Source organism: Salminus brasiliensis, chromosome 19 (genome assembly GCF_030463535.1).
Source record: "Salminus brasiliensis chromosome 19, fSalBra1.hap2, whole genome shotgun sequence".
Lineage (NCBI taxonomy): Eukaryota > Metazoa > Chordata > Actinopteri > Characiformes > Bryconidae > Salminus > Salminus brasiliensis.
In genome coordinates this window covers 25,451,796-25,473,813 of record NC_132896.1, presented here as the reverse complement: position 1 = coordinate 25,473,813, position 22,018 = coordinate 25,451,796, and the positions used below count along the sequence as shown (strand labels likewise).

Here is a 22,018-nt window from a genome sequence, read left to right as displayed (position 1 = left end):
GGGTTTAATCTAGATCCTGGAGATCTACCACCCTGGATAGCTCAGGTCCAATGCACTCTGGATTGAACTCTTAATGAAACTTTTTTTAATATAATATTTTCATATAAGGAAGCTGGTACAGGCCAATCATCTTCAATTGAGGTATATATAAAATCAGAAAAATAATTTGGGATACAGAGAGAATTATCTATGCTTGGGTATCATGTTTTGATTATTGTAATGTCTTATTTACGCCATGGAGCACGGTTGCAGTTGGTCCTTGAATGTGGTGGCTCGGGTGCTTACTGGGACCAGAAGAAACAGTCTTCACTGCATTGGTATTGACACTGCATTATATATAAAACCTTGTATCTCTAAAATGCAACTTTAGGAAAAAGGGAAACGCTGGAAGTCATGAAAGTCACTTCTTAACTAAAAAGTCAATGTAAAAAGATTTTATTATTTTATTACAGTCATTTTGGAGCTTTTCCATTGGTGCATTTATCATGAACATTTGACACAATGTAAAGAACAACTTCCACATTCACACTGTGGAAACAAAGTGGAAAATGTCAAAACTGGATATAGAAGGTATTTGTCTGACGTTTTTGTTATATATATTTTCCTTTTATTTTCTTTTTATTTTCACCTGGCTCTATATTCAGCTGCCCCCCCAAAGGCCTTATTACCTACAGCAGGTTTGTTAGATCAGGGTTGAAACTAAACTCGGCAGGGTGGTAGATAACCAGAACCAGGCTTAGGCACGTCCTACAACTTTAGGTTTTTACATAGTTGCTAAGTATAACATTTATTTTTCACCTTTTCACAGTTTTGCAATTCAAGCCCACCCGGGCAGTGATTGTCTCGCCGCTCTTACCATTCTTACAAGAGCTTCTGCAAAACAGTGTGACTACGCCTGTCATTGTTGGCCATACGCATATATGTGTGCATTCATGCTTTGGTTAGTTTTTCAGCTTGGAGGGTTATGGTGCTATCATCGGTCAAGCTGTTTTCAGCTGGACCATTATCTTCTCAGCTGTTCTGTTGCTGCACTGCCTTACAGCTACCCAGTCATGAGTATGCACACACACGCATATACAATGTGTCCAGGAGAGAATTTATTAGACATTAGACAGGAAATTGTTTACTAAGCATATTTCAAACATCACTTTATTTATTTAAATGAACTCATCTAGTTTGAATCATTATGTATTCATTTTATGCTATGCAGGAAAGTATACAGGGCCTAAACACATCCCTCAAATAATGATTGTTTAGTTACAAACCTACAGTCAGGTCCATAAGTATTTAACCAGTGACACATTTTGTATTCATTTTGTTGTAATGTACCTCAGTGGACTTGAAATGAAGCAATCAAGATGTGATTGAAGGTTAGAATGTCAGATTTAATTTAGAGGGTTAAATATTAGCACAATCGTTTATGAGTTACAGTCATTTATTTACATAGTCCCTCCAGGCTTAAAGGTAAATGGACAATTAACTGATAAGCAGTTTCATGGTCATGTGTGGCTGGTCTGGTCCCTCTCAGTTCTCAGTCTGGTGTTGATTCCAAGTGATGTCCAGATGTGGAACAAGACTGTTTAGACAGATAAAACCAAGATAAAATGAAGAAAGATGGGGTTCATAATCTAAAGCGAACTATATCATCTGTCAAACTTGGTGGCAGCACTGCAATGGCATGGGCATGTACTGCTGCCAATGGAACAGGGCTACTGGTGTTTATTGAAGATGTAACTACTAATAGAAGTATAAAGATGAACTCTGAGTGTGTGAAGCTATACTTTCTTCTCCGATTCAGTCAGATGCTGCAAAACTGATAGGATGAAACTTCTAGCTACAGATTGACAATGACCCAAAACACACCACAAAAGAAACCAAAGAATGTTCTTAAATGTCAAAGTCAGTCATTTGACCTCATACTAATTGAGAAACTTTTCTCTTACTAATGACTGAAAGACTTGACCAAAATTGTGTCACTGTACAAATACTTATGGACCTGAATGTACAACTTGATTTAAAGATAGAAAATAGATTTGTATGGGTCTGAGTGCCTCAGCTGCCACAATGACCCAAGGGTCCCAAGTTCAAATCCAGAGCCATAGCGCTTTGCCATCAGCAGACAGAGTAAGAGAGAGCACAATTGGCTGCGCTCTCTAGGGGTGGGTAGATGACCCTCTCTCCCATCATCACTCTTAAAGCAGTGTTGGCCGGCACAGGCTGTTAGCTGGTGCAGTGGAGCTGTGGACCTAACGCTTTCCTCAAAAAGAGGCAGTGGCTGGCTTCACATGTATCGGAGGAGACATGTGTTTAGTCCTCACCCTCCTAGTGTCGGGAGCATTGCTAGTGCTAGGAGGTGGGTTAATTGACAGTACCAAATTGGGAGAAAAAGGGAAAAAAAACATTTTAGAAAAGCAAAAAAAATATATATATTTGCTTATGGCGTTAATCCTTTTTCGAAAATGTCTGTCAGGAAATTTTAAATTAACGCAACGAGAAACAGGCAGGGAGGAATGCGTATTTTCTGAAGGCAGCAACAGTGGTATTTATTTGACACTGAAATTAGTGCCTTCAAAGCATGTCATGAGGTAATTTTAGGTGTTTTGCTTTGTGAGTTACATCGCAAGTCAAAACAATATTTATTTAAACAGCATAACATGCTTTATTTCCTACTGTGCAACTATTTTATTTACACATATGTAGGTGTTGCTTGTTGATGGCTCAAAGCATCTCACCATCTAAGACCCAAACATATATAAATAAATTTTAACAGATCATTTTGTCTCTGTACTTGCAATCAACTTCCAGTTATCAGGTTTTGTGTTGCACTGTATAGAGTTCACTTTCTGTTCCCTTCTGTAAAGTTTTGTACATTGCTGTTTTTAGTACTTAATTCAACAGCTTGCAGATAATGAGGGGCGCAGGTGGATGTGGTATTGGTTATATTGTTTCCAACATATGGGTTTGTCTTTTCCCTCGTGTATGTACGCATCTCTCTCAGCTGCTGTGGACTTATTATTCAAAGCAAACAAGCCTATCTTTTTGTGTAAACCAGCTTCCCACCACTGCCATACCTACGAATGTCCTCTGTTGATGACACTGAATTAATTGTTGATATTTACTTTGAGGATAGGGGAGAGTTAAAAATACTTTTTTATGTTGTTGTGTATTATTACTAGGCATATGTCGCCACAAAGCACTGATATTGGTTTTGTTTCTCTTTTTCTAGAGTTACGTGAGCCGAGAGGTAATCTGAAGCTGTATGGTGCTGCAGATGCTGCATTGAGTGTCCAACGAGGGGGTTCAGACAGCCATAAGGTGGCGTTGGCGTTAAGGGAGTATCGCCTCCCGAGTCCACCTTCACCACAGACTCTCACCGAGGCCCCTAAGCAGCCTACTGATGAGTCCTCTAGCCACGCCATATCCCTCCCGTCCTGCGTCACCAAGAGTTTAAACTCTTGGTCCCTGTCAGAGGACAGCGACAAGCCTCCCTTCACCATGATGGAACCGATGGGTGTCTCCGGACTGAGCGAGGACTGCCTGATCCAGCAGAGCCGCACCTGCCTGGGTTGCGTCATTGAGACCAAGGATGCCTCAGATGCTGAGCCAAGCATCAGTCTAAAAATGGCTGACATAAACCGGGAGTACGACGCTTGCTCCATCTCTGACATTAGCATGCAGTGCATGAGCACCAGCGAGACAGGCAATTATGGGGATCAGCTCTTGTCTGATCAGCTTCTGAGCTTTCCCATACCCAAGGTTCATTTGGGGGAGAAAAAGGATGCAGAAAAAGCAGAAAGCGACCCAGATCAGACAACAAAAAACTTGTACGAGGGCCTGCTGCTGGACAAGTGCAATGGAGAAGAAGGTCTGCTCACCAATTCAAACCAGGACTGGGGATACTTTGAGTCCTTCATCAGTGAGAGTAAAATGGAGCTGCTGGACCTCTGCTCCAAAAATGAGCTCTCAGTGAACCTTTTCTCCGAGGAGGATGTAGACAACTACATGTTTGATGATGACGACGATTCAACGCTGAGCAGCGACGTGTGCTCCCTAAAGATCCGCTATGAGTCTTTCCAGGACAACATGAGGGAAAAGACCAATGTCCTTCAGGAGGAAACGCAGTTCAACTTTTTCCCCAGTGTCCTGGTGAACTGCACGAAAAAAGAAAGCAGCGTGGTCAGGAGAAGTGCGGATGGACTCATAACCAAACCTGAAGAACTTGGACTCGAAAATGAAAGTAAAGAAGATATCAGTGACAGTTCCTTAGACAGGACACTCGATTACAGTCCAAAAATGAACTACTTCGTTGATTACAGCAACTCAGCTGAAGACTCAGGGGAGTACAGTGATGACAGCTCAAGTAATGGTTCCTTCATTGACACCTTCCATATGGATAAACATAGAAACTCATTTTCCCGAAAGAATGTATGCTCCTCCAGCCCACTAAACTATGGACTGCGAGCAAAAAGAAAAGCCAGGTTCAGTGACGACTACCTTTACGATGTTGACTCCATAGAAAGCGAACGAAACAACGAAAAGCGAGAAAAAGCACCTTCCGATCCAAAAGAAGAACAGGACGACGACTGGTGTCCTAAAAAGAGAAGAAAATCTTCCCGCAAGGAGCCACCCGTGATAATCAAATATATTATTATAAACAGGTTCAAAGGAGAAAAGCACATGTGTGTGAAGCTCAGCAAAATTGATCCAGCAGTCACGACTGTAAGCTTAAACAAGGACACCATCAGTGAATATGAAAAGCTGGCTCCTCTGAAGGATTTCTGGCAGGAGAAACAGAGGGAGCAAGAGGAACAGCTTAGGCTGGCTGCCGGAGATAACCACAGTTTCCATCTTAACGGCCGCCATCGACCCTTTAGTTCCAGTCCTCCCAAAAGGAAATACAAGCTAGCGAACAGACTTAGGATTCAGAGGATTCAAACTGTGGAGCACGTACCCCACAAGCAGAGCCCCTCTCCCTCTGATCCTAAGCAGGAAGCGGATTCTAAAGAAGAGGCTGCCCCCATGGCAAGGCCATTAACAATAGCAGCCCCCAGCTGTGCAAGCGCATTAGACCCAAGTGACATCATACACAGCACTACCAAAAAGAGCAGATCACAAGTAAGGGAGGAGAGCAGAATGGGGAATAAAATGGTCAGAATACGTAAATTCAAAAGCGAAGCTAGGCTAAGAAGCAAGAAAATGAAAGAGCTCGAGGAGAGTGGTGAAGGCATGACAAACCTGACCGATGCTTGCGCTGGGCTAGAAAACAAGGACACGGCAGGGGGCGGGAAAGAAACAGAGATCAACGCCGCTGCTTCCAGTCCCCAGTTGTGTGAGAGTCAAACAGCCGAGGCCACTGAAAAATTTGCTTTCATGCCCGCCACCTGCTCCCCTAACAATGCTACGTCATCTGAGGATGTGGCTGCAAATGTGGCCGTTATCCCCGGGGGCTACTTACAGACATTGTTAGATGCCTCAGATTCCTCTGGTGGCTCTGGTGGCTCTTTTTTCCCTCAGCAGACCCCCAGGCAACACTCGCTAGGTCTCTCGTTGGAAGAGCAACAATTTGCTTCTCTTCAGCTGGCCCAGAGCTGTGTACTTTCCCCACCTTCTGAATCAGAGCTCCAGCAGTCGCCCCAGAATTGTCCCAGTCTCACCCAGATGTGGCACTCCCAGCTTGGCCCAAACCAGCAGTTTGCCGCCGATATCCCTGAGACGGCCATCTTGCCTAACAACTTCACTAGCACCGTGCCCATGCCAATGTCAGAGAGCCTGCCAGTGCCAGGGTACAGCCAGCTGGGGCTGGAGAGCAACAGAATGCTTTATGAAAAAAATTACATGCCTGAGCAGGCACTGCCGCCTGATGCGGAATTTCAAGCATGTCAGGTTCCCTGCGTGGAGGGCCAGCTACAGTTTCAAAGAAGCACACTGCACACTGACAACGGCAGGCTCATCAGTTTCGACTCAGTTGGCTCGCTGTCAGCTACTTCCAGCAATTACAGCTCTCTGAGTCTCAAGTCCTGTGAGAAGGATGGTGGTGGTGAGGATGATGTGAACGAGAACTTTCTGGCCCACTGCAGTCCCAAACTGGTGATTCAGCAGAGTATCGACGCAATCACCCCCCTGCGGGAATCCACAGACTTGCTGGATATCTCCAACTTCACTCCGGATAAATTCCGACACACATCACTGTCGGAGCTCTCGCCCCCTGAGACGCCCAATTTATCCCCCCAGGTCATGGGCCGAGAGATGAAGATAGTGTGGAAAGCCAAGGATCTCCAGAATGGGTCTGAGATGACCCTGGAGGGCACTCAAGAAATGAAATGGAACTGCAACATGATAGAGCAGCAAGAGCATCTGACTGGATTCGCAGTAGATAGTCACCAGTATCCGTCGCACAGCTTTAATGAGGGCGACCGCTTAAGCTTGGAAAAGAAGGCCGCAAATCAAGCAGACTTTGAGGAGCCAGCTGCTGACGCGAACGGTGGGGCAAAAGGTTCAAAGTCAAAGAGGAAAAGTAGCAACAAGCAAACTGCAGGTCAGGGCACTAAAAAAAGCAAAGCACCAAAAGCTGTGAAGGGGGAAAAGGCCAAGACCCCACGACAGAATTCACGAGCGTCCAAAAAGCTAAAGGCCTTATTGGATGAAAAGGGTGGTAAAGGCCAGCTTGGGGGCTCCAAGTGTACAACACACCAGCCGGCAGATAGCGGCTCTGAAGACTGGCCAGGAATGGGCTTGTCGGAGGGCAACAGTCAGGCTGACGACCAGCGAGAGTTTGAAGAGCCGTCGAACATCCTTTCAAACATAGTATCAGGGATGGCCGAAGTGCAGCGTTTCATGATGGCCTCTATTGAGCCGATATGGGGCCCTGCAGCAAACATCTGTTTGCCCTCGGAGGCAAACAGCCTGAAGTTAAAGACTCTGAAAATCCTGGCAGGGACCTCGTCTGACCCCAAGAAGAAAGGTGCAGCCTCTGCCGGGGGCGCAAAAGGAAGGAAAGCGGGAGGGAAAGGTGGCAAAAATCAGGCCAAGTTCAATGCCACTCATCCCTTTTTCCCCCAGTTGGCCCTGGGTTGTAACATGTTCGACAAGCCGAACCTTGGCGTCCATGGCATAAACGGGCCTGCGCACAAAAAGATGTATCGCCACAAAACCAGTGCAAAATTCCCCCGGATCGAAAACCTTAAGGGCAAGCTGGCTGAGCGAGACCCAAATAAGGACATAGCACTGATGACCTCTTTTGAAAAACTGAGGTAATATTTTGTAACTAGCTGCTGATGCACGTTCCTCACTTTCCCCCCCACTTCCTGCTCAGCCCTTAGTCCCTGACATACCTGCACTGACTCAATGCCAGAGATGCATGGAAATCACACTACCCCTGACCCACCCTCCTTATTTTTGCCCCCCTGAAGAAGATATAGATATCTTGCATGAGAAACTTCTTGTACTTGCAAACTACCTATTGAGTGATTGTGTACGGCTTGATTGAGATTTAAACTACGATGGCTGCATTTTCCTCTTGCTTTTGCTGTTTTTTCCTTGTAGTTGTTTTGGTTCTTTATGTCTGAAGAGAAAACAAAGCCTTGATAAATACATGTTTTTTTGTTTTTTGTTTCGGGGGGAGACTTTTTTTAATGATATATATTTTTTGTTTTTTAAAAAGTGAATTTTGCTGCCCTGAACTTATGTAACTATACTCCTCGCTGGAAACATGTAGCTACTTGGATAAAAATGCTCGTGGAAAGGAAGGTCCCCCATTAGGTTTTATATGCAGAACAGGATAACCTCTCCGTACTGCCTGACTTTTTAAAGTGAGAAATGCAGAGCCTCCTATCTAGGATACTCAACATCCTTAGCAGGCCCCAAAACACCAATAGCACATAATGGGACCGTTTTGTATTTAAGACATATCAGATTAACGTATTGTCCTTTTTTTTCTTAATCATTTTCTTCCTATGCTTTTACTATGCTTTTACAGGAGTTTTACTGGAACTTATCTTAGAGGGACAATTCTAAGCCATGGAAATCCAAAATGCTTCAATTTTTTTTTCTTTTTTTGGCAGTGTCCCTGTACAAAAATGCACTATTTAATGAAAACGTGAATTCTAAAAATCAGTGTGCCAAATGTAAACTGTGCAAAATTATTATCAATGAATACTGAATACTGGCTGTTCCTTTTACTGTCCATATGAATTATGGCATTATGGCCTTTCTGTTATAAGACTCTGCAAGAGTTGACATTCCGGACCCCAGTTTTTCTTTTGGGACCCTATATGGTGAAGAGCACCCTGCAGCTGACAGTGGTACATAACCACTCACTTAACCAAAACAACACTTGCTCTGAACTTTCCTCCTTTTTCCACCTCCTCGCCAAATTCAGTTTACCTCAGAATCACTTGGCTATGAGATTAAAAAAGACAAAAAAGTGGAGACGCTTCTTAGCGAAAAAGCACGGAAGAAGATGCGGACAGTGTTCTTTCTGGATAGGGAACAACGTCTGCCATCGGATGGTAAGCACTGTCATGAGCATGTTTGTGGAAAAGTTTGTCAGGTTAATCCAGTGACATAAAAACAACAACACGGACACACAGTGTCATTGATGCAAAGCACCAAAAGCTACTCGAGTACCAATAGCACCACCTTGTGGAAAATCTTTGCCTTGGTGAACGCGAATGAGAGAATGAGTGAGTGTGTCTGTGACGGAGTTACAAGCCAGGTCCATGAGGTGCTTTGTCTCTCATGAGAACAACTAGCGTATTACTTGCAAAAGAGCACCAACATGATCCAACTCTTTGGTGATTTTCAGCATCAAGACATTTACACTAGAACTATCCAGGTTTCCTGTTGTAGTTTAACAGATTACCAGGCCCTCAGATTACCAGGTATATGGTCATGGACTGTGGTACTTGTAGTTTATCTCTGTGTATACAGAGAACAGAGAGTCGTGGACCATAAGTTTGTGGACTTGCAAACATCCTTAACCATTTAGACATTTGCTTGTTATGAAGGAGGATGATATATTTGATGCTTTGGTTCTCTTCCTTATTGGCTATCCAAACGTTTTGCACATGACACTAAACATTAATAACAGTAGTCTCCAGTAGGCTAGTATTTTCTCAAAATATGAAAAATGTGATATTCTACAACAGAGTTAGCAAAAAAAAAAAAAACATCTCGAGTGGTTTGATGCCTCAGGTGCATTCGTTCCTTACTCCCGAATGTTACCATAACATAGTTCTGCTCTGTATCCTTCTGCCTCTCTTTGTTCTGTCTAGCTTGCCATGTAAAGGACCAGGACACGCTGGTGATGGGGAAACCGCACACGGGCCATCACGCCCACTTGCCTGCCTTCTTGTTTCTGCCTATTTTCAATTGAATGTACTTCTTCAAGATTTGTACAGTGTGCCACTGTTGAGCTGCCTCCTTATACTGGTGCTAAGAAAGCAAACTTTTTTTTTGTTCCTTCCCAGATATGACAAAAAAAAGAAAGAAAGTAAAAAAAGAGAAAATATAGAATACAAAGCCCTAATCCTCTCTTTATGAATGTATAATATATGGTTATGTTTGATGTATTCACGCCATAATTATTTGACATTAATTGGGATTATTACTTTTTGCCTTTTTGTTGAAAAGAGTATTGAGCTTTATAAATATTGTCTAGAGTTGATACCAGAGGGATTCTTAATGAACTCTTGACATGACAAAAAATACTGTATATTTTTCTCTGTGCCAATTTGTAACATATTTTGTAAGTGTATATTTTTCTTAGAAAGTGCTGTGAAGTATTAGTGTGTGTGAGTAACCTTTTTTGCGCCTCTGTAGGCAGTGAAAAGGATGTATAACGAAAAAGTTTCTGGTTTTAAAAACCAAACCATTAAGTAACACAAAAAAAATCTACATTTTTGTTGGGAGTTTTGTACGAGAAAATTGACCTTGTTGTGGGAGTATTGTGTTAATGTGGAAAACACAAATAGGCAAACAAAGAAAAATGACGAAAAAAACAAACCCATTAAATTTGTGAACTACTTGCTGTTTTATAGATTTTTCATGTAAATTATTCTAGTATTATTTTGTTTATGTTGTAACTGTTGCAAAGGTTTTAAATATTTGTGAACCCGCCTGTATGGTGATAATGTAATATTGGTAATTTGCTGAGTTTTGTAATAATGTTTATGGAGTAAATATACAAATTAAAATGAGATTTTGAATGCTGCTTTTGGAAATTGTCGGTTTTCTTCTGTCACTGTTTTTGATGGCTTACTTGACTTCCATGTGCTAAGCTAAGCCCATATTCTACATTTTCTACTATTTTGTTTATTTCCCTGAGGTAAACATATGACATTTGTGTGTGTTTCTTTTGACCAGTTTCATGACCATTATTTCTTCATCTCTTAAAATTCAACAGGCTGTACTTTAGTGTGAATGTGTGGGGCTAAACTGCTATTGGTTAAATAGGCATATATATGTAAATGCATTGGGTTTAATCTTTTAATGAAACATTAACAATGTTCATAAACCACATCAACTGTAAGGAAAGGAAAATTTGCATTTTTGCATGATATGGGCATTTTAAGTGCAAGCCTAATTAACATTTGTTAGGTGGTTCATTTGTTAATTAATTAGCTTTATTGTCTTTACATGGACAGAACAAACAAATCCTTCTATTCATAAGCATATCCCAGCTTGGAAAGCTATACTACGGCACCCCTGGAGGGGGTGCTCAAGGGCCCAACAGTGGCAGCTTAGCAAATGCAGATACTGATCCCATAACCCTATGATCAAAAGCCAAGTGCTCTTACCACCAAGCCACCACTGCCATGTGGGGGAGCTCTAAGGCTACTTTTTCCTTTTTTTTTTTTTGATGGATTAACTCTTGACAAATGCAAACACTGCATAAGAATGACATTCATAACTAATATGCTTAAGCCTTCGGTCAGAACTACTCAGTATTACTTCCACCAACCTGCAACATGTTCTACTTGAAGCAAAATAAAGGGGTTGAAAGATTCAGTTTCACATTTTATTTGTTAGTTTATCACGTAGCACGCATAGCCTCACTTCCAAAATCCATATGGGTATGTAAGATCTATCTAGAACAGGGGTTCGCAAGAAAAGAAAAAAAAAATACTGTAAATGTTACAACAGACACAGACATCAAGATCAGACACTTTAATCATCAGGAACATATCAAATCAATAAAAACATCCAAATGCACAGATGTGGCTCAGTAGGCTCTCTGAATACCAGCTCAGCAAAATGTAGAAGTAGAAGAAAGACTTTTGTAGCTCTTATTTTACATTTTTGTTGTTGATAAGAAATGAGTTTGTTTATGAGTTGTCCACACTAAACATTACGAATACTGGTATCCAACCTGGAATAAACAGATTTGTAAATATAAACAAATAAAAATAAAGTTGAGAGGATTGTAAAAAGATATTTGGCCGTAAGATTGAGAATTAGGAAACTGGCATTAATTAGAATACAGAGTATGTATATTTATTCAACATGACATTTTTAAAAAAGCATGATTTCCCTCAAACACTGGCAACCAGTACCAGAGTGTGAATAAGGTAGAAATTACATCCATTCTCCCCATGTACCTTATCAACAATAATTCTAAATATAGTGTAAATAGGTTATTTTATGCATCGTAAAAGCTTTATGTTCCTACCAAAGTTCTGAAAATAAAACCCCTTATAAGGTAGCTAGTAATTTTGTCCCACACCGAGCTTCAGTTGATCTACTACATGGACGCTGTTCGTAATTACCACACATCTGTACGATTACTCTGACACTCATTTATAATGATTTAAGGCAGTTTCATGAGAATGCCCAATGACCTTGTTTGGTTTAAACGCTGGGTTTACTGGTTAAAGGATGTGCTTATAAAGTAAATCTGGTTTTCTGAAGCTCAGATTATGGGCGATTTCCCGCATGTTTCGATCAGCAGCTTTTATAAGACGACTCCTCTTCCTCTCTGATTAAGCGGCTAACTAAGTTAAACAGCCTTAAGAATCAGCAGTAAACAGGAATATAAAGGCTGAATTGACGGCCATGTGGCTGCGATGAGGTCTGTGAGAGTATTTGTTTGCTTTTGCGCCGCAGAAGCACAAAAACATCAACAACGGACTAGCAAATGTTGAAGGCGGAAGCTGACTTCCTGTTGCAACATCTTTGCGTTTCAAAATAAAAGTTTCACCGCAACACAGCGCAAAATAATAAACACTTAAAAATGAACGTCATTAATTAATAGAGAAATCGATACACGCTGTGCCCTTAATATGACACACACCTAACATAAAAAAGCAAAAATAAAGCTTCTTAGTCATTAATTAAACGCAAGTCAATTACATGAACAGTGTATTTTTAGAAGTTGTACTTTGTTTTTCTGTAATTGCATTTAATCGAGGCTTTTGTGTTGCTTAATCAATAAAGTAATATAAAATAAAATTGATTCGCCTTATAATTTTCACCTTATAATTTTCTGCTGACCATAAGACACCGTCAGCACCGCCCAGGTTTTGGACAACTAATGGCTCACCTGATATTTAGACCTGCTATTTTCTCCTGAATCATCAGTTGCCTTTCTCTTCGGTTAAGTTTCCACCAAATATATTTAAGGAATTAATTCTGGTTTGGGAGGGGACCCCTGTTGAAGCAGTTATAGACATGTCAGTTCTTACATCTTACATCAAGTCTTACAGACTTGATTTTTTTTTATATATAAATTTTGGACCTAACGTTGACCTCCAGTCGTCCATGCTTCAGTAATGTATTTTGACCTAAGTCGTGGACCATCTAGCTACAATCTGTAATTCTGCATCTGTGCATCTGTTAGCGTCGTAACACCAGTCTGTTTAAATCTATTTAAACATGATTCAAATATTTATTGAACGGTGTCTTAAGACAGACAATAAAATCTGACATTTACAAGTTAGTGCTGCATTTTAATTTTTTTTTAAGCATTTTGCCTCTCAATGCGACTTTTGTCTTGCCTTGTGTATTCCCACAACTCCGGTTCACCGGAATCTGGACTGTGATAACAGACGGGCAGACAAACCGATGCTGGGGAGAACAGATTTGTAATACTTGGATAAAGCAGATCACTGGTATTTTATTTTATTAAGACGCAGCTACGGAGCACAGTTCGGCGATTAGTAGAAGAAATCAGCGGCTTAGAAAAGGTACGACCCTGTCATTGATCGACTTTAACGGTGTGGGTTTAGAAACGGTGGCTAGCTCAGTTTGCTAGCGCTAGCTAGGTTAGCCAGCTATGCTTTGGCTAAATGCGCTATACGTTTAGAAAGGTACTGTTGGGTTTTTTGGTGGCTCGTTAAAACGGCGTTCGTTTAATATTTGATCAAATAAGATCACGTGTTTTAAAAGGCCGCGAAGTCCCTTGTTAATATTGTCTGGTTTCTAAGAAAGCTGGAGGCCTTAAACGCAGTCCCTTAGCTAGCTAGTGCTGGCTAACGAGGCTAACAACAGCTCCCAGTAAACGTTCAGCTGTTCTCTTCTGACCGGAGGAGCGACTCGCAGTGAGCGGCGGATCAGCAGCAAGGCGCGGTGTTGGACCGCTGACCGGCTGAAATGGCTGAAATGACATGTCCAGGATATTAACCTGGCTGTAGAAGACACTAACGTTAACCCCTTACAGTTGTCTGAAATAAGCACAGCTAGCGATAGCGGCTCGTTATGTATGACAACAGGAATGGCACCAAGTTCTGATTTCCAGATTATTGTGTGAAAGGGGAAAATGCTAGCTGGCTAACTTGGCTAATTGGGCTGTAGAAATAGCTGGCCAGCTTGTGGAGGTACTAGCTAAATGACTTTGACCCGAAGTTGTTCTTGTTGGTTAATTAGCTAGCTTGCTTGCTAGCTGCTTAGCTAATTGGATCAACTGTCTTGGACAGTTGCTTTTCACCTCTGGTCGGCTAAGCTAAGCTAAGCTAGCGGCAGGTAGCTGGCTGGCTAGCTAGCTAGCTAACTATCTAGCTAGCTACCTTAGCGAGCGGTCTGTGGAGCTAGCCGAGCTAGCGGGCTAGATTAGCCTGTGTGTCGGCCTTCTTTCTTGATGCCATTTTGTTTTCTCGCCCGCTGGCGCAGTGCCGTACAATTAGTGTCCATTTTTTGAAGCTACATCCTAAAACACATCTTAAACATTTTATTAGGAGTCCAACTTTTAAAAGGAACCGGTAGCGTTGATGATAGGAGCCTTTTTTCGTGATGCCATTTTGTCTTCGGTCCCGCAGGCGCAGTAGTTCACGGTTAGTATCCATTTTTGATGGCATTTTAAACCTATAGGCCTTCCTAAAGCAGCTCGACAGTATTCGTAATGTGTTCGTGCAGCCTGGAGATACAACCACTGTCCTGTTTTAGTCATCATTCAAATGCTGTGTTTTGCTATACAAGCTTTGCCCTTTGTGCTTCTCTTGACAAGCACCTTTGCGATGTAAATCTTTGATCCTCTGTCTCCAGGTGGTGCTGACAGTCATTTTGGCTTTAACAGCCATGGAGAGCTCAGACAATGCAGAACAAGGGGGCAGCGAGCAGACAGATTCACAACGCAGACAGCAGCTGGATAGACTGGACCGAGAAGAGGCTTTCTACCAGTTTGTTAACAACCTGAGTGAGGAAGATTACAGGTTGATGAGAGACAACCATCTGCTTGGCACCCCAGGTAACTAAGCTGTCATGATTGGCTCTGCCAACGAAACTTGTTCATGTTATTGTGCCGTCAGCCATTGCTAATGTTGACTGTTAATGATGTCCTTTCGAGTTGGATGCGTTGTTTTGTGGCCCGGAAAGGTGAGCAAACAATTACACACCTCCTTTTCCTTTAATAGCATGTTACTTTGTAGGTGCGAGAACTTTTGCGACTTGCAGTGAGTTCTTCTTCGTCCCACCGTACAGAACTAGGTGATGCAGAAGCTATAACGTGAGGCTGACTGGCAGTCCGCTTGGCTAATTGTGCGCCCGTGTGTACACATTGATTACTTACGGCTTTCTTGAGATGTTCACCTTTCTGTATTGTGGTTATTTGAGATGCCAATTACAGAGGATACTATTCAAACCAAAGACCTTCAAGTGTAATACCGCACTTCGAGCACCGGACAGTTCCTTACAGTCCACACACTTCACCTGGGCCCTCCATCCTCAAGAAACAAGTGTTCTTGTGATTTGTATTATTTTAATCGTTTAAATTCTGTTTATGCACTTAAAACTGCCAAACAATTTTGTGGACCTCTGAAGACGCCGGATCAACTTCTGTCCCAGGACAGTGGAAAGGACAGTTATTTTGGAGCATCCTTTAGCCGAGGCACCTGCCAGGAGATGGCATTGAATGGACAGTTCCTGTCCTGGTAAGTCTGGTGGCATTTAGTACTGTCTTGTTGCTGTTTCATGAGATTGGCAGCGGTTAAACAGTACTTTAGTAGGGGGTGACCTATTCATAGGGTAAATTATGCATATTTGACTGTGTTTTGAGAAGTTAAACATGGAATAGTCAAGCATAGGTAATGTATTATGTTTTATTATATTATCAGACTAATACATCAAATAGATGGTCTCTAGGAAATGACTGTCCACATACTTGTGGTGTTCACAAGAATCTTAGATATTTTGCCTGTATTGTGATTGTAAATGTTGGAAGTCTTTAGCCCTGTTTGGACGTGATGATTTTTACAAGGGGAGTTGGAGTACTTGGAGTATTTTTCCTACGGGATGTCTTGGAAATTTATGACTGATTCGCACGGGATAAGAAATTTCGGCACAAATGACTGAGATGGGAGTGGATACTCCATATACGCACTCCAAAAAACATGTGATCTTATATCGCACTAATAGTAATGAAATTGTAGTTTGGAAGTTATAACCTACACACATGTTCATAACACATGTAGGCTATGAGCTATGCTAACAATGACCTAATGGCCTAAAGCTGCCAGCATCCTCAGGGCTCTGAGGAGTACTTCAGGCTCATCTTCTGGATTTGTCTGATGTTTCCTACAGGCTTGTACAACCCAAAGTATCTGTGCCATGCATGACGGAACTCTGGGCATCCTGGAGTGTCTCCTTACTTGAGAAAAACAAACATCAAAAACAGAAAAAATTAAATGGCTATATATATATTTTTATGGCTAATTTTACAATAGGTAAAAGGTACTGGAATCTTTAGTGATGCAGGAGTGTGTAGTCAGATGGGACTAAAATCACTGAGAAACATACTCTACCCCACATCCTCATGTAAAACTGATCCTGTCTAAATGAGGCTTTACCAGACTTCATATAATGATTCACAATATTTTGTATATCAGCTTATACAGTAAATAGAGGATTGTTATTATGTATTTGTAAATAAAGATTTCATGCTTAATTACTTTATTTTTTTATTCTTGCCTCATGAAAATTCGTATGGAGTGCCGTTGAATAAAGTGGACAACTTGCCTCAGCAGCCAATGCATCTGTCTACAGCCGTCAGCTGTCCCAGCAGACATGCGGTCTCAATGTAACACTCATAACAGACATGAAAACCTTGAGTCTGTTAAAGATCAACACTTTTAACTGTCAACATATTTTTCTTTTATTAGGCGAGCTTACCGAGGAAGAGTTGTCGAACCGCCTTCAGCAAATCAAAGATGGCCCTGAGCAGCCACACAATGGAAGCGGAAGCGGAAGCAGCAGCAGCAGCAGCAGCAGCAGCAGCAGCAACAACAACAACAGTAACAACAACAGTAACAGTAACAGCACCAGCCCTGAAAACAGTAGTGACCAGCCCAGAGGTATGTTGGCCTTGTATTTTTCCAATCATTTGTAAATCGCTTGGTTACATATGAGACTTGCTGTCTGTTGCATTTCTCTGGAGAATTCAGTTATTAAAATAGTTGTTGTCTTTAGTCCCAGAACAGGAAGAAGCATCTAATGGAGACACACTCCTTGACTGGCTCAACACTGTGCGTCAGACGGGCAACACCACAAGAAGTGGTCACCGGGGAAACCAGTCGTGGCGGGCGGTGAGCCGAACCAACCCAAGCAGCGGAGACTTTCGCTTCAGCTTGGAGATCAACGTCAATCGCAACATAGTCGAGCAGCAAACACAGACTGAAGCTGAGCGACTGGAAGGAGACCAAGTCCCTCCAGATGCTGCTGTTTCTGAGCCTGAGACGCCGATGGAGGCAGCTGAGGTGGTTGAGGAACCTGTGGTCGAGGAAATGGCCGTTATAGTAGAGCCTGAACTGCCTGTTCCTGAAGTTCCACCTATAACCAGCCAGCCTAGCCCGCCGAATCCAGTTCCATCCCCCCCAAGTGTGACCCCGGTAGAGACCAACGTGCCCCCACGTAGAGGCCAGATTAGAGCACGTAGCCCAAGCCCAGAACAGCGCAGGACCAGGGCCCGTACAGCTAGGAGTCGCTTACCTCTCAACCTTGATCAGTTGGATGGGCTTCCTCAGGTCCACAGTGGCCTACCCTCTCACAGTCATGAGCCTGTCCCAGAAGCTCAGGTAGAGGGCAGTTCCAGGACTCGATTACATGTTTTGTCTAGGCAGAGCAACGTCCAAGCAGAAAGCCAGGAGTCTATAGAAGCTGCTGAGGCACCAGAGGCACCGGCAGCACCACAGCAAGGGGATGTGCCTGCTGGAGAAGCAGGTGCTTCAGGCAGGCGCCCTCCGACCATAATGCTGGACTTGCAGGTACGTAGGGTGCGACCAGGTGAATACCGCGAGAGGGACAGCATTGCTAACCGCACCCGCTCCCGCTCTCAGACCTCCAACAACACTTTCTTGTATGAAACAGAGCGCGGAGGCTTCCGCAGGACCTTCTCCCGTTCCGAGCGGGCAGGAGTGAGGACATATGTCAGCACTATCCGCATCCCCATAAGAAGGATCTCTGATGCTGGTCTTGGTGAGGCTACCTCCCTTGCTCTGCAGTCCATGATTCGGCAGATCATGACTGGCTTTGGCGAGCTCAGCTACTTCATGGACTCTGATTCGGACTCTTCGGACTCAAACCGCGGGTCCAATCCCTCCGTAGATCTTGCTGACACGCCAGGAAATCCTGGCACTGCCAGTGCCCCTGTGGCAGAGCCTTCCAATACCAATGTTGTTGGATCCCCAAGTGAGGGTGGTGCCTCAGAAACACGGACAGAGGAAAGGGAGGGAAGCACAGCTCCCACCCAGGCACGAGAGAGCAGGCCAAGGCCGCGGGCTCCTATTAGTTTGGAGGAGACTGCCTCTCTGCCCTTCTTGCGACTTGCACATTTCTTCTTACTCAACGATGAAGATGATGACCAGCCCAGGGGCCTCACCAAAGAGCAGATCGACAACCTCTCAATGCGTAACTTTGGCGAGAGTGATGCGCTCAAGACCTGTAGCGTCTGCATCACGGAGTACGCGGAGGGTAACAAGCTCCGGAAGTTGCCCTGCTCGCACGAATACCATGTGCACTGTATTGACCGCTGGCTTTCGGAGAACTCTACATGCCCGATTTGCCGCAGGGCGGTCCTCGTTTCCGCCAATCGTGAGAGTGTTGTCTAGCCGCAGCAGAGCCTCCCATCACATTAGCAACTATTCTTTCGCCTTACTATAGCATTTGGTACCTTGTGATGTGAGGTGTCTCATAGACACTGTCAAACCCAACCTATCTGAAGCCATTGGAAAGTTTTACCAGATGTGCAGAGTATATTTGCAGTGGCATACTTTGACGTGTTCTTATAATATTCTTTCTTTTGCTTGCATTGACTCATACACAGAGTCCATTGAATATTATGTTATCCAAAAAGGTAACAGTTTAATTACATCAAGAATTAAGAACTAATCATTTGTGCTCATAAATGAGTTCAAGTGCAATGTTTAGATGGCATTTTGATGTTTGAAGGATCTATTTATATACTTTTTTTTTTCTTTTTTTTTTTTTCTTCCCCCTTCCCTTTGGACTATCAAAAGCGTTGTCTGGATCCATTGTGGATCCCACTGTCCACAATGTTAGGTTCTCAAACATTAACCAGCATCATTATTACTTAAGTATACACAAATGTAGAAAACGTAATGTTATTAAATGCTTTTATATAGGCTAGGTTTGGGTTTGGCATAATAAAAACCTTTCCTTCAGATTTGGATTGGGTTTCCAGATTACACCCAGTTTAATGGAGCGGTCAAGGGAAAATTTCATTTTTAGACTCAACCTCTTGCTCCTCCTGCTTAAATCTCTGCTGAAAAAAAACATTCCTCAGGGTTAAAAAGCAACTGAGGATGTGTTGTGAATTCGACAATTATTTACAAATTTAAGGGGCGAAGCATTATGTTGCCATTGAAATGCATTCGCTTCTGAGGCTTATCAGCTTTGACGGTGGTATACAAAGATACTGACTTCTGTACCATTTCATTCACTGCAGACATGAGGAGACTTGCCTACATATCACAGATGTTGGTGCAATATTTACGAATGGGGAAGACTGTAAAGAATTTGACCTGTATGAATTTGTCAAACTTGTGGTAGACTGTGAATATTCACGTTTAAAATGAAGACATTGTCGCCTGATAAACAAAGCTTCTCTACAGGTTCTGTACATTGCAATAGCACTACACTCTTGTGCCGAACTCAGACACTTAGAAGAGTATCAGAATTGTCATATTATCCAAATAGTAGGGTTTTTATGTGTATGAATTTTCTCTCAAGACAATAAAAAAAAGTTTGTGGTTGAAGAGCTATTATTATTATTATTATTATTACTACTACTATTATAATTATTATATAGATTAATAACAACACATCAGTGCTTCTCAACTGGAGCCCAACTCGGAGTATAATATCTTAACTGTTCACAGCAGGATGAAACATTTTGTATTTTGCACTGTTGGCATGCGACCTCTAGTCCAGATGTCCTTAATATAGTTCAATTAAGATGGTTTTCTAAATGCAAGTTACATATTAATCGCATTCCAGTTAATATGGTGGCATAGTTGCATTTTTGTTCATTGGCTTCCTGTTCAAATATTTCCACTCCACCCATTTAAAATTAAATGTTAGGGTCTCATTCTTCCCCCCCTGTTTGCATTATCTGTATTGTTCCACGTTCAGGTGTGTGTGTGTGTGTGGGAAGGGATGAATATCAATTACCTGCTCACCAACTGACCACTTTAACTATGCACCACAGACCAGTGTTTTGTGCAAATTGAATCCAATATTACATCCTTTCTTAGGTGTTAATTTGCAGTGGTGACATTTAACAATTTACAAAGCAGGGCTCCTTCCACCCATCATCATGAAATGGTTTCTAGCTCTGCACGTTGTCAGTATTTTCTCATGTTTTTTCACCTTGTGTTCAGTTTGCTCTATTATTAACCCAAATGAGTCATGCTGTGATCTTCTAAACCTCAGGAGACAGTGTGTGGGCTTGGAGCACTGTCTTAAATCAAGCTTAAGCATGAGTTTTAGAGGTGGGTTTTCATCAATACACTGTTCCTGGAGTAGCAGTTTCAGGGGGCTGTGACTTTTATGTTGACTTTGTGTTCATTGCCACTAAGTTCTTCTGGGGGATCTGTTTTGCACCACCTGTTTTCTCCACATTCGTTTGGACATTTCTGCAGTCTGCTGAGCTGAGAACCAGCTACAAACTAGTCTGTTCTGGCTTCATCAAGCCACAATGTTATTTGTATATTACAATAAAGATATGTGCAACCACAGTGGCCTAATTGTCTCTATGGAATATGACACTGTTGGGAGCTGCATATGTTACCCAACCCTGGATGGCTGATCTCAGCAACAGGGAGAATTTGGCCAGATTTTCTCTGAAAATTGAATACTGGCAATAATCAGGCTATTAGCTTAGAAGCATTTGGTGCCTTACGTTTGCTTCTTTAGGACTGCACTGGAGCTACGAGGCTAATGTAGCTAATGAAGAATTATTATTAATCAGACTAATCAGCCAATGTGGTGTTTGACATAAAAAAAAAAACGTTCAGGATGTACGAGGTGTCCATTTATGTGGGACGACTGTTGTCATTTTTAATAGATAAAAGTCATAAAATTATGTCCTGCAGTGTAAGAAGCCAGATAAGCAAGCCTGTCGCTTATAAGTGTTACTTTAACTTGCAATATAGGAACACACATACAAACAGTAAACATGCAACGCTTTTTCTGCAGCTTAATTTATGAACCTGTGGGTCAGTGTGTGTTATCAAAAGATTACAACTGGTGGAATACCTTGTGGAACAGGGATTTTGAGAATGGGTGTCTTTGCCATTACAGAAACACTGAAACACATACTGTCTGTATTTGAGGTAGAGATGTGAGCAATGGTTTGTGGATGGGACCTTTGTTATTCTGGAATATTTAGGATAGAAATGCATTACACAAAACTTTACACAGTGGCTTAGTACCATATGCAGGAATTGCCTGTTTTAAACACCTGCATATGAATCTACCGTTAATTCAGACAGGTCTTTTCCTTTAACCTTATATGTTGTCATATGCAAACGTTTGGGCACCAAAATGTTTTCTGCACATTTTAGACACACTTCCAGTTTATTTTCTAAACGTAACCCACTGAAAGAAAAAAACATAACGTGTTTGTATTTATTTTTCATACACCACATTTATGTATTTATTTATTTTGCAATTAGACCAACATGAATTATGCTGTAAAATGTATTGAAGTGTGCTCTCCGTAGAAGACGTGCACTTAAAATCTATATCCCGTATCTTGACCAGGATTGCCAGTTCATTAAACTGCTTCCCAGAAAGAGAGAGAGCTGGTTAACAGGAGTAAAAAAGATTAATGTAAAAGAAAAAAAGAAGTTGCAAATCAGACATCAATTCATTTGTGTCAAACACAGTTATAGCCAATCAGAAACACCCGGAGGACTAAACTGTGTCTAATGTAGCAGGCTAGTGGATTATTATGGAAACTGACATTATTTTATTTATGTTTCTTTTTTATTCTTTTTTTCTATTTTGCATGAACATTAAACAGCAGTACAGCAGTATGTATATGTTTTTATTGTTATTTTTATTTTACTTGTAA

General features: G+C 42.0%; 2 protein-coding genes across 6 annotated transcripts in view; both read left to right on the top strand.

The window, feature by feature from the left end:
• Nucleotides 1-10,210, top strand: part of nexmifb (neurite extension and migration factor b) — a 79,773-nt gene extending 69,563 nt beyond the window's left edge. The window contains exons 3-4 of one of the 2 annotated variants that reach the window (XR_011977911.1): nt 3,227-8,507; nt 9,273-10,210. Coding sequence is in view for 1 of the 2 variants with exons in the window: in XM_072663766.1 (XP_072519867.1) it covers nt 3,227-7,254 (4,028 nt within the window). In the remaining variant the exon portion in view is untranslated. Of the gene's footprint in view, nt 1-3,226 lie in introns of both variants that reach the window. The other variant, XM_072663766.1, reaches the window with a different exon arrangement.
• A 2,815-nt stretch (nt 10,211-13,025) lies between these two features.
• rlim (ring finger protein, LIM domain interacting) lies at nt 13,026-20,678 on the top strand. Of its 4 annotated transcripts, none has more exons than XM_072663507.1 (4): nt 13,026-13,181; nt 14,476-14,677; nt 16,587-16,778; nt 16,894-20,678. In XM_072663507.1, the coding sequence occupies exons 2-4, from the start codon at nt 14,509-14,511 to the stop codon at nt 18,528-18,530; spliced, it is 1,998 nt and encodes a 665-aa protein (XP_072519608.1). In that variant the 5' UTR covers nt 13,026-13,181; nt 14,476-14,508; the 3' UTR covers nt 18,531-20,678. The 4 variants fall into 4 exon arrangements, with proteins under 4 accessions (XP_072519608.1, XP_072519609.1, XP_072519611.1 ...); XM_072663508.1 differs by lacking the exon at nt 13,026-13,181 and adding an exon at nt 14,004-14,264; XM_072663510.1 differs by lacking the exon at nt 13,026-13,181 and having other exon boundaries at nt 14,585-16,504.
• Nucleotides 20,679-22,018: the final 1,340 nt, after the last annotated feature.